The sequence below is a fragment of the Phalacrocorax carbo genome, chromosome Z (genome assembly GCF_963921805.1).
Source record: "Phalacrocorax carbo chromosome Z, bPhaCar2.1, whole genome shotgun sequence".
In the NCBI taxonomy this organism is placed as follows: domain Eukaryota; kingdom Metazoa; phylum Chordata; class Aves; order Suliformes; family Phalacrocoracidae; genus Phalacrocorax; species Phalacrocorax carbo.
This window is the reverse complement of record NC_087548.1, coordinates 30,802,139-30,814,717: the sequence shown is the minus strand read 5'-3', so window position 1 is coordinate 30,814,717 and position 12,579 is coordinate 30,802,139. Positions and strand designations below refer to the sequence as shown.

The following is a 12,579-nucleotide window of genomic DNA, read 5'->3' as shown; positions in this document are numbered from 1 at the left end:
TAGAGCAGATCTAGCTGTGAGCCAAGGGGGCTCCTGCCATCACCACCACCTCTGACTTTCTGAGACAATTTCTCTAACTTGGAAGGACCACCATGTCCTTCTCTTCTCATAAACCTCCACCTGCAAGGTGGCCAGTAAGTTCAAGGACAATTTTGCAGAGAAGACACTCAGCACACTTCTCTAGCCTCCAGGGAAAACACGGAGGACCTGTACCAGTAGTTCTAGAGGGGGTGGTAAAGGGAAAATACCGTGTCTGGTAAAGGGAAAATATTCTACACATATCAGTACTGCATATACATATCTACAGCATGTTCTACATCAGTACTACTACAATAAAAACTTAGAAGGTCCAACCATTTGAGTTAGGAGACCACGTGTACTGTGAACATACAGAGTTGAAACACAAAAGTAATCATAAAGTGGCACAGTTTTTTTTTATTTTAGGCACTGCTGAGTGCAAAGTACCACTAAGAAATTGTTTTTACAGTCACAGTATCACACACATTATTAAGTAAATGGTACACTTTTTAAATTAAAGTAATCTATCACATCCCAAAAGAAGCACTCCACAGCTCTTTCTGGCATACACAGCAGCTACAAGATCTGAGTATACCGGAAGAGGCTGGGACAACTTATATGGATATATACTGAAGTTTACCCTTTTTGGACAAGACTTCTTTACCAGAAGACAGAGAAAAAGATTAGTCTGCAGTTTTCAGATACAAAGCACCACTTCTGCTGGCAAACACTTAAAGCACAAAAAAGAAACATGTAAATTCAAATTACACTAACAGGGCAGAGATTATCACCTGGTTATGCCATTTTTGACACTCTCAAGTCTGACTGGGCCTGAAGCATTTGTTGTTTGAATGCCTAAACTACTGCTGAAAGACTGTCACACAGGACTAAAAACTACCCATCACAACTATGCTAAACAACTTCTCAAAACATTCCCTAGACCACTAATGTCAGAACTGGACACAGACAATACTTCTGTCTGTCTTACAGACAATATTATTGTCTCTAAGAAGCTGCAGATGCTCTATGTTAAAGGAGACTAGCACTGTCTTGTTCCCTTTTTCATCACCTCACAAACGTAACAAATGCAAAATTCAATTTCGTATCACTAAACAGTGTTCCTTTGCTTTCATATTGCCCTCACAGAGTAGCATAGGCGATTTCTATATGAGGCACATAGGCAATTCCTATATGAAGCAAATACAACCTTATTTCTTGAGACTGAGTATTAACAAAGAATCTTTACTCCCTGCTGCACTGATAAAAGCTACCAGCACAGTAAGCGAGACAGAAACAGTACCCCTATGCTCAGAAGGAGGCAGAGCACATTCAGTTTCAGAACAGACTCTGAGATTTTGTCATGGGAAGAAACAGGGTCCTCACCCTGTGCAGTCTCTTAACGCAAGGCTTGAGAGCCACCCACATCAGTGCTAAAGCAACGCTTACAAAAACAACATGAGAATGCACGGATGTGTTGAAACTGCACTTTCACGTTACTATTTTTATGTGTGTGCCTTGGCACGACACAGACCAGCACACAAAGCACAAGTACTTTCTCTGGAGAAAAGTCTCCTGACAGAAAAAAGCACTTTGTGACTCCTTCAGGAAAGATGAAATCCTCTTCTGCCTAGCCACTGCAGTGCTGGTCCTGCAAAAGCAGAAGTTATCCCTCCCTAAAGTTTTTCCGTTGCAGCTCAGACAGAATTTTGCCCTGCATTGCTTACCACATCTTTGTTGGTCAATGCCTTGGGGTCATCAATGTTGTTTCTCAGCAGATGACAGGCAGAAAGCATCTTTTCACTTAGTTCGTATCTGAGGGAGACAGCAGAATACACAGTGCATTTAGATTTTTCTCTATATGTTTCAGCATAGAAACATTTACTTTTCTGAAAGTCATGTGGGAATGAATGCTTCCAGGAAAACAATCAGCTTCTGCAACGCAGAAGCCTCTCTGGCAGCTCTTCTCCACAGGGACTCCCTCCATGGCGAGCAGAGTCACTGGCGGCGGCTGCAGACCTCCACGAGGAGGAAAAATGTGTTTCCCAGATGTACACGGGAGGAGCAGTGGGAACAGAGAGCAGGCGATGCATCACTTCTGTGCTTTAGACTTGGCAACGCTTCCAGTGGAAATTCTCACCTACTGGTGTATGATTGCAGAGCATATATTACATACTCTGTGCTTTGACTACTTGATTAACAAGAGGAAATGCCAATAGTTGTGACGGAAATGGAATTAACCAGTGCAAAAGGGAATAGGCAGTGCATCCCGGCTGGCTCCTGTTTTATCCCACTCACGAGAAACAGACTTTCTCATCCTGCCTACTCTGGAAATTTACTCTCTTTCTCCAGTCCCCCTTCATGTTTTCACTTCTGCCCCTTTACATCACAAATTTAAAAACTCAGGGAACAGCTGAAAATAAGAAGGCCCAGGCTTGCGCCATATGGCATGCAAGGTGTGGCCAACCACCTCTGCCTACAACCTGCCACTGAGGATAATGGCAATTTTCCAGGAAAATTCTCCCAAAAAGCGGAGAGGCTAACACACTCATGTGTGCAAGGCAGGCATTTTAGCCCTCCAGTGTTACAAGCCAGCTGCTGGTGCTTCCCAAGCAATGAAATGCCCACCACCGCATGGACCACAGTTGGTCCCACATGGCCATGCATCCTGCCTCTTCCCCTCGAAGGGCACTGCCAGGGCAGCCAGCTTGCAAAGAACATGCTCCTCAGGTACACATGGCTATCTTAAGCTGTCCTGCTGCCCCTCTTCACCATCACCCCTTGCCAGGGTAAATATAAATTAAGAGAGCTACTTTGAGAAACTGCCCCATCTTTTTCTGCAACTTGTAAAATAACAGACTACAGTACTGTATAAATAGAGCTCAGGGCACTTTAAAACTCACAGCTCCAAGGCCTACAAATAACCCTTAATTATGAATTTCTGCATCTCTTTTATTTAGCAGTTGATAATTACAGATAGGTTTGATGCTAAGCTGTATCTCCAGTGAAACATATTAGTTTTGCCTTAGCTTATTTACTGTTATTATTCCACTTACATAATTTTCCAAGATAGCACACTTGTAAATGTCTGCCATGTAAACATATCCCTTCACTATCTATGATTCCTTTTGTCCATTCACTAATCAAGAACCAGTAAAAACTCACCACACTGTCGCTTCTCCTGTGGAAGAAAAAAAAAAAAAAAAAAGCCTTGCTTGTCAAATGCTATCTTACACAGCTCATTACCAGCAATCTGAAAAGTAACTTAGACATGAAACACTGAACAAGTGCGTGATGGCAGTCTTAAATGATATGATAGTATATGATCCATATGAAGTATATACTCTCAGGGTTGGACAACCTCTTTGCTGCTGTACCCCATCATCTTACCAAGCAGTACCAGCCATGGCGGAGATGCTGTGGAAGGTGCAAATGGAAGATGCGCTCCCAGCAGGCTGCTGGCCTGGTGTGCATGGTTCAAGACTCATTTGCTTGCTTACTTACTGTTTTACAGACCAGTCTGTTAACAAGGCATTGCCTGCTCCAAAACGTTTATGACCTGGTACAGCCTCTGCTGGGGGGAGACACCTGGGTCTCACTATAAATGGACCGTTTAAAGCCGCTGGGATCAGCTGCTGGGAAGGACACCCTCTGAGGCCTTCTTCCTGCTCGCACATGGTTGCTTTGCCATGAAGCCGCTTCTGGTTACTGACTTGAGGAAGAGGGAAGTGGAAGGCAGTCAAGCAGCGATGGGGGCTGGTGCTTTCTCTGTCAGCACGGGCACAGCCCATGGACCACAGAAGGCAGTCAGGCAGCAGTAACGCACTCAGAGGTGCTCGGGAGAGGGTGAGCAGCCTACCTCTCTCTGATTTCCACCTCCTCGGCCTCACACTCTGGTGGAGGGCTGTCCTTCTCTGCCCCCACAGCGCAGACCTCTGGTGCGTGGGACATGGGCTGCCCCTCCTCTGTGTGCCGGCTGTTGGGGTACACATGGCCCTCACACTCCTCCTCTGAATCGGAGGAGGAGCTCTCCTCAGAGCTGGAGTCATCGCTGGACGTTGTCTCGTACCTGGGGAGAGAACAGGCAGGGGCAGGGGTGCTTGCTCAGCGCCATTCAGCAGCAGTCAGTACCCGCCTGCGCAAGTTGAAAAACATCTTGCAAAGGCTTAGTCCTCCTGTTTTCCACTCAGAAACCTTTCCAACTCACTGAACTGAGTCTCACTGCCAACTGACACTGTGATTATTATGTGTATAGGGTGTAATGAAAGAAGAACAACCTTTTTAAAACAGACATCTTAACACTCCGTCAGACCTTGCCTTAGCCCCAGAATGAAATTACTTTGTCCAGAGCAAATTGTGTTGTTGCCTTACTAGGCAGATATAAGCAGGAAAACTAACAAACCTATCTGAAGACAACAGCCACAATTTTAACATTTTTTCCTCTGACAATCCAAAACATTTTGATATTTTAGGTGAAATATAAGTGATTTGGACAACTATAATGCTGATTCTAATTAACTGTCTTATCTCACCAACTACAACAGCTGATGAATTGATGTACTAAGCCTATTCTTCTAATGTACAAGAGTGATTTATGAGCGATAAACATTCCCCCACTATAAGTAATAATACTTTTAGCCAATATGTATGAAATGAAGTAACTGAGATATTTAGGCTATATACCACACAAGACATTTGTACTGAAGAAACACTAATCTGAGGAAAGGCCTAGAAAAACTATATAAAAACAAACTGGTGAAACCATTTCAAAATTCTTTGCAACAGTCTGCAAGGGTAAGTAATATCTTAAAAGCAGATAATTTTCCATACTGTTTTCTATATTTGTGTAGCGTAGTTTCTGTATTTATCTGGCTCAAAGCCAGAAAAGTTGAATCTTAGGCAACACCATCTCTTGCTGTATTGTTCTATGGCACTACGCTGCAGTTGTCAGATGCCAAATACGTATTACAGTTTTCCTTATTAAAATATTTATTGCCTGAGAAATAATCCCATGGCTGAGTTTTTTTTCATCTTCTTGCATTAAATTTGGCAGCAATCTAATCTACAGGTACTCAAGACTGATGCCACGTATTACTTGCAAGCACAAAAGGTTCACAGAGGATTAAGATGAGCTCAGCTGTTTTGTTCTTCCCTCCAACACTTGAACTCAGCAGATACACCTCAGCCTGACGGACAGGCCAAAGCTACGCATAGGCTCCTGGGTACCACCTTTTCTTCCCACTGTGAAAGTTCTAAAATGACAGATTTTTTTGAGACATGCCTCTTACCCGCCATTAATGCCAACAAACTGCAGGTTCTTCTTGGTGTTGCTCAAATCCTTTTTCCCATCCCTTTTCTTCATGATAGATTTGAGTGTGTTTTCATTATTAGTACATACTGTTGAAAAGGGAGACAAACCACACATATCAGTACAAATCTGTAGCCGGCTTTGACTGCAGCAGCTTTAGACAATTCTTCAAAGCAAACAAACATATAAAATATATTTTAAAAATATATATTTTATATATAAAATATACAATATATCAACTGAAGCTGGGCTTTCTAATTTTTTTATACCTACAGTCATGGTGTGAGATGCACATTGGAAATACAGAATACCACTTCCAAAAACAACTCTGGAAACAGAAAAACTAGTTTAGCCTAACTTTCCAGTCTTCCAACACGCTGCTAATCTTTATGATGCTTTAAAAAACTTTAAGAAAAGACATTTCTTTTTTCTTTGCTATTTGTGAAAGACTTCTAACATTGAAATGGTTACTCTGCTCTGTTACAAAAATATTAATTCTTGGTGTCAGATGACAGCAGCTCAATGCCAAAACTAACACATTAGTACAGACAGCACATCTAACAATAACCTATTCAGCAGGGTGAGGAGGTTCAGTCAAGGCTGTTTCTTTAGATTTTAGTATTTGCTGAAAAAACTTTCAAAGCAATCTTTAATCTTAAGACAGGTAAAACATTAATACAAATTTAAGTTTAAAAAAAAAAGTATTTTATTAACCCTTTCTCTCTCAGTACATTTTTCTTATGAAGACACAAAATGTCATTTCACTGATGCACTACAATCTGCCACTTAAAAACTAACCACTATCTACAGACACAGGGTCTTACACTGTGATTTTCCCTGTAGCCACATCTTTCCCTGCTTTCACAATTTTAAGAACACTGAAAACCTCCTTTAACTGTATTTCATATTCAAATTCCATCAGCATGATGAAAGGTGAATGTGAGCCAGTTATTACCATAGAGGCCAGAGGCAAGCTGGTCATCTGTCAGGTTAATTGGAGCGAGAGTTTTGTCCTGAGAAGAAAAGGACTTCCTTCCCCGAACAGCTTCCACTAGGGGAGTCTTCCTCTCCTCCTGAGCAGGCACAATGTCCTGCTCCAACTTCAGCGTTCGCAAATTTGAGGTTAAGTGGGCATTTGCAAGTTGACCATGAGGGATGTACTCCAAAGTAGCACCTGCCAGAGAAGACAATAGGCATTACAGAGGAGTCAGATGAAAACATTTCCATCAACACTGTGATCAACAGGGAAAAAAAAAAACAACAAACCAAACTGGAAAAAAACAAAGGGCAACACTTGTGCTCTATAATACTCTTTTCTGAGGATCCAAGAGGAAAAGGGTGTGATGGCTTTACAAAAACAATAATTTTAAAAAGCTGTTTTTCTTGCAATGAAATCATACAATGCAAAGAAAAACTATAAAGATATTGCCTTTAAAACAGATGAAAGGAGTGGTCCTTCCTTTTCCTTCTCTTTCAGTATGCACAGTGACCCCAGCTCCTGCCTCCCTGGCTCAGGGCAGACTCAGCTGAGCTGCTCCTCACTGACATGCCTGAAGAGCAGATTCATGGACTCTGCATTTTCCTTCTGCAAGAGCAGTGCCCTTTAAATCTTACTTTTTTTTAAAAAAAAATTGCATTTTCCAGGAAAGCAGAAACTTTTCAGGAAACTTCCCTTTTTACCAGCATTTCTCTAATTCTAAAATCCAGTTACTGAGACAACTGCAATAAACTCCCACCCACTGCATTTCTTTTTCTTATTATTTTCAGGATTTTCCTGAGCTAATAGTTGTATTCAAATCAAATTCCAAATGTTTGGGTTATAGATTTTTTTTCCCTGATTTGCTGGCATCCACTCATTTTTTCCCTTTGTGAGTTTAAAAGGCAGTGCTAATTACGCACAGGCTTTTACAGATTCCCCTGGAGTTCCTCCAGCTGTGCTATTATGACTGCTCTACAAAGCTGAACAAATGCTTTTGTTTGTGAAACACTTTTTTTAAACACACATTCTTCCTTAAGTAATCTTGCTAGCATTTCAAGGGGAAAAAAAGAGACAGTGTTTAATTTACTTTGAACACTATCACTTCTTTCTAAGCTTGCTTCAATCACCTTTGCCTCCACAATTTTTTCCCTCTGTATTTATGAAGAATTAAGCCACAGCCTCCTCATGTCACACAGGATGCTAACATATTGTAGTAACATAAATTCCGAACATTGACTTTTAGAAATACAGCTGAGATCTTTATTGCTCTTGGTAGACCGCCTTTCCCCCTTCTTGCTTCACCCCAGTTAGTTTTTTTTTCCTGTAACAGGACATAATGAGGCTGATTTTTCCAAACGTTGTCACTTCCCAGCAGCTTTCTCCTCTTTGCTCCTATTCCCACCCAAGTCTCTGAGTTCTCAGCTGAGTCCCACCCCACATGCATTTCCAACGCGCCTTCTCCAGCAACAAGACCTATTGCCACTTCCCCCATTGCTTACAGTTTCTCCAAGCTACGGGGGAAGCTACCTGCTGGGAAAGGGACACAGCAGGGTATTGACAGACACGTCACTACAGGTATAGCCAAAAAGCTTCTGCCCTCTCATGGAAGCGTGGGATGAGGGCAGCAGCCACCCCACTGCCCCCCATTCAGAAGCAACCCTTCTAGAGACATACCTACATGGTCAGCACAAAATGCGCACCTGTGGAAATCAACAGGGAAGTCCTGCCCTTGCTTCCCCACCTCTCCTCGCTTCGCAGTGGTGACTGACTTTGGTTGGGTCTCTTCCTGACAGTGACTGCCATCCCTCACCCGCCAGCTGAGGAGAAGACAGCTGCCAAAGTGACGGAGTGCCAAGCCAAACCCAGTGATTTTTAATCTCCCTTAGTTGAAAAACAAGGAAACCGCCTCTCCCTCCACTTGCTTGGAGCGGTGACAGCTACAATTAGAGAGTACCAGAGTAACTGCTTCCAACTGCAGCTGGTGGTGGCTGCCTTGGCTGGTTTTACCAGGTCACCCCTTCTGCTCCAGTCTCACCACTGAGGACACAAGGAGGGAGCAGAGGGGACCTGCTGTGAAGCAGCGGAGACACGCGAAGCCTCCAAAGCTGCCTGGGTTTGCTGTCAGCTGAAGTCCCTCAGTCTCTTTACAGTCCTCCTCCAAAGACAGCTGCAACAACCACAGCATGTCCCTGGGACACAGGTGGGCTTTTGTGTGGCGGAGCTGATGGCAGCCGTCAGGGCTCTGGGAGGACAGAGCAGGGGTCCTGCCTGACTGTACGCCTTGTCACACCCCACCCCCCCCCAGCAATGCGCAGCCCCCCAAAGCCAGAGTCTGAACTTCCTCGGGTGTCTCCCTTCTGTCCTGGGATACAGCTGGGAAGGAAGCTGCAGGGTAGGACAGAGAGAAAGAAGGACAGTAGCAGACTTTTCTCCCCTGCCTCACAGCTTCCCCCCTAGCTAAACCTGCCACTGATGCAACAAGATCTCGGTAGGCTCCCTCTTCTGGTTCATCCTTCAGTGCCTGAGAAGCACCACGCTGAGCTCAGGATCTGGGGCATGTTGTCCATGCCTTCAGATGAAGAGGAGGTGTCCTGCTTGGCCCCCAGTACCTGACACAAGAGGAGGACATCAAGGCTTTAGGACAAGCACACAACAAATAAGTGTGCATTAGGCAAACTGGCCAGTACACCTCTTCTCCCAACAAAGCTCTTAGATGTTTACACTTACTGCATCTACATACCCAAGGTTCAAGGAAAGACAGCTTTGGGCCCAATATGGCATTAATGCTGCAAGCCGTTCATTAGCATTTAATGTCAGCTCCCAGGTCTTCCTCTGTACAAGGCAGCCAACATAACAATGCTTGGAAAGCAGCAACCTAGTGCAAATCACTTGGAAAAATGGATGAAGGAAGCAGCTGAATTAACCAACACTATGGTCAGTGATTTACCAGATTAATCAACTGCTGCCCAAACCAAAAAGCTGGATGAGCCAAGTTCCCTCCTTCTCCAACAAGGCTGCAGAGCTGCTGTCAGGGCTGGAGGCACCGCACGCTTCTCAAGCGTGGAAGTGAAACCCTGGCTGAAGATCACCAACAATCTACACAGACCTTAAAATAGACTCTTCATCTCACCTCACACAGATCTCAAGTATGCTTGCACAGAATCCTGCTCACTGACACCAGGCTTCAGTGCGCAGCACGGACAGTAAATCAGCCCACAGATTCGGCACTCACCCAGCCACTGCCTCCAGACAGCCACTCGGGTAGACTCAGCCTCCTGATTTTTGTTAGCTTACTCTTGTGGGCAAATAATGCAACCTTGAAGTAAGTTTCTAAGTATTGATATAGTGTAGCTAACCACAACATGGAGCTGCCATGAATTTCTAGATGTATTTTGCAATATAGCAGGGGGTCTTGGAAAAGTTCATGAGTAATCTAGAAGCAGAAGCATAGTAAGACAAAACAAAAAACTGAAAGATCTCAACTGTTCATAAACCCTTATGCAGAAAGCCACTCTCATCAATTGCAGTGGGAAACAAGTGACTGAAGCATCTTCAGTAGTTTAGCCCCAGTGGTTTAAGGGAATGAGCGCACCTGTTAATTTTTTAGAAGGAACCTTCTCTCCTAAATCACTTGTGCTTCTTGAAAATCTCACCAATTTAAACCAGGGTGACAGCAAAACTACTGTCTGTCAGCAGCAGATAACCTCTGCCATTTCTGGCACCTATACTATCCATTTATTGTTATTAAGATGATATTTCACTTCCTAACTGCAGAACTTCCCTCCCATTTATGAGAGCATGAGTAGTCATGTAGTAACCTGATTCAGGGAACTCACAGGGTGAGTTCTGAACAATATCTTTTTCCCCCAAATTTGAGCTGACCCTGTGGTAACAGAAGTCCAGCCTTTACCTCTTTTGAAAAATTCCATTTACTCTGATGGAAGCAAACCTAACTGTTACTATAAAAATAATTCAGCTTGACAATACTTTTATACCACTGGAAATCAAGAGAAGTGCAAACGAGGGCAGGGGAATTAAATACCATCCGGATGAGAACCTAGCGCTCTGGCTGGAACGTCACAGGCTTCTAGCTAAAAAAAAGGGCACAAGCTTGCTGCCTATGTGGTAGCTGCACAGTGATTTTATTTTTAACCTGTTGATCAGTGCAAGTGTTTATTTGCACAATATTAACAGCCAATGATACAACTTATACACTCCCTATTAAAGATAGTGCATAAATGTTGTCTGGAGCATATACAGCAAGGAAATACTTCTCTTTCATACTGCATGATTCCTTCATGGTAGCAATAAGCTCCCTATGAAATGACTGTAACGGAAGAACACAAAGTCTTCTCCAGTGGTCTTAAATGTTATTAAGTTGCTTCATCCTTAGAAAATAACTTTTTCATATAAATAATTTTTAATCCACTTTGCATTTGGTCTATGCAACAGAACTACTGAAGGAAAAAACCCATTCTACTAAGGTAAATAAAAAGGCAGCTATGAGCAAACATCTTACGTTTAAACATTTACAACGATTGATATTAACCCATCCACCCGATAAATGTGTTACCTTCAGAATACTAAGCATAGTTTCATTTTAAAAGGTACTTTTGAACCATTCCAGGTTAAAAGTCAGTGAATTTAAAATTTCAGAACAAAAAATTCCACACATGAACTTCTATATGATAAACCAACAGACCCCAGATTTACTTGGGGCCCAGGCATAGATAAATGTTGCAACTACCATTTGGCTCCAAGGAAAATGCTCCTTTTAAGAGGATGGCAATAAGAATCTCGATTTCATTTTCCCTCTCACTTCAAAAATTTTCTTTGTGTTAGAAGCTGCTTTCTATCCCCAAACTAGCTTGTGAAGCCAGTTTGTTGAAACTGGAAGTCAAACCCAATTCTTTTAATTGAACAAGATTGAACATAAAAAATTACATGTCTGTGACGCAGCTAATCATCTCATTTATGAAATGCTGTCTTTTGCAAGACAACTGTGTGTGAAGCTTCATGAAAGCCATCCTTAATTTCCTGGATGAGTGGTGGATCAAAGCATCTCATGATGCTGGGCACAGCAGGAAGGTCACCTCAGAGCTATTCTTATTTCTCATTTATGAGGACTTGATCTTCTCAGCTGATGCTTTATTGCTGCTGAAATACAACAACATCTCCTTGGAAAAATGGGAATCTCCTGCCATTAAATATTTGTTGGTGTGCCTGCTACCATGGGCGTTGAACTCTGAACAAAGCTGAATGCCTGAACATCATGCCTATGTGCCACAGCATGGGGAGGGAACTGGTGCTTTACCAAAGTCACTCTAACAGACAGGCTAGCAGGCTGGAACTTGCCACTCTCTAAGCAGCAATAGATTTGAAATAAAAAAAAATATTTATACCATGGCAAATGATACTCTTCATTAACTAAAGCAGAAATGAGGAGATAGAGCAGTTTTCAGATTCAAACACTCCATGTAGCACTGCCACAGAATGAAAACAGCAAATATTCTAATGATAACGATGATAATAGTAATAACCTTGTGTTAACACATAACCAGGGAAGGTATGTCAAACCTCTTTAAAGAGCTTTATGGAGCTCCACTTGAAAATGTCTTTATAGGACAATTACTGACCAGGTCTCTGCTTCTCTTCTGGTATAACAAGGTGGGTATTTACACCAGAAGAAAACCCAGCTAAACGCCTCAATGCTTAACATACAGTTTGCTACAGTTTTTTAATGGCACAGGCATCTGAGCTTTATATGTTGTCACAACTAGCACTGTCAGGTATGGCAGGTCAAAGTCACCTGCCATACAAAAAACGCAGAGGAAGCACTGTAGTCTCTGAGATGCCAGCAAGACCCGTGTGAATAAACAGTACTCATCTGGCACACAGATGGGACCATCTGCATGACCGTTTTGCATCATGCACTACCTCCCAGGGAATATCAAAAGTGCTTTAGGTACGTCAGTCACCCTCTCCCTGGCAGAGATGGATGGATCCCGTTCGTTACTCAAACAAGTCCATCTGTACAGAAACTTAGACTGCTGATTAAGGCATGCATCTGTGGCAGAGCTGAAGCTGAGGGCTTCACTCACTTGCCTAGACATAGACAACCAGTGTGATTTGTAGAGGCCCACAGCTTTGCAGGGTCCATGGATACGCCTGTGCCTTGAACGGCACTGGCTCCTGAGCCTCAGGCAAGCCTCAAGTCTTCAGCTGCACTAGCGTGGTCCATGCTGCCCACAGCAGGGCTACCAACCCATCAAGCTAC

General features: G+C 43.1%; 1 protein-coding gene across 4 annotated transcripts in view; it reads right to left on the bottom strand.

Moving 5' to 3' along the window:
• KANK1 (KN motif and ankyrin repeat domains 1) overlaps positions 1-12,579 on the bottom strand; it is a 132,435-nt gene that overhangs the window by 9,029 nt on the left and 110,827 nt on the right. For all 4 annotated transcript variants that reach the window (XM_064439609.1, XM_064439608.1, XM_064439610.1 and 1 more), the window contains 4 exons: positions 6,279-6,497; positions 5,304-5,412; positions 3,875-4,084; positions 1,743-1,830 (listed from right to left, as the gene is read on the bottom strand). In XM_064439609.1, the coding sequence (XP_064295679.1) occupies positions 1,743-1,830; positions 3,875-4,084; positions 5,304-5,412; positions 6,279-6,497 (626 nt within the window). The remainder of the gene's footprint in view (positions 1-1,742; positions 1,831-3,874; positions 4,085-5,303; positions 5,413-6,278; positions 6,498-12,579) is intronic.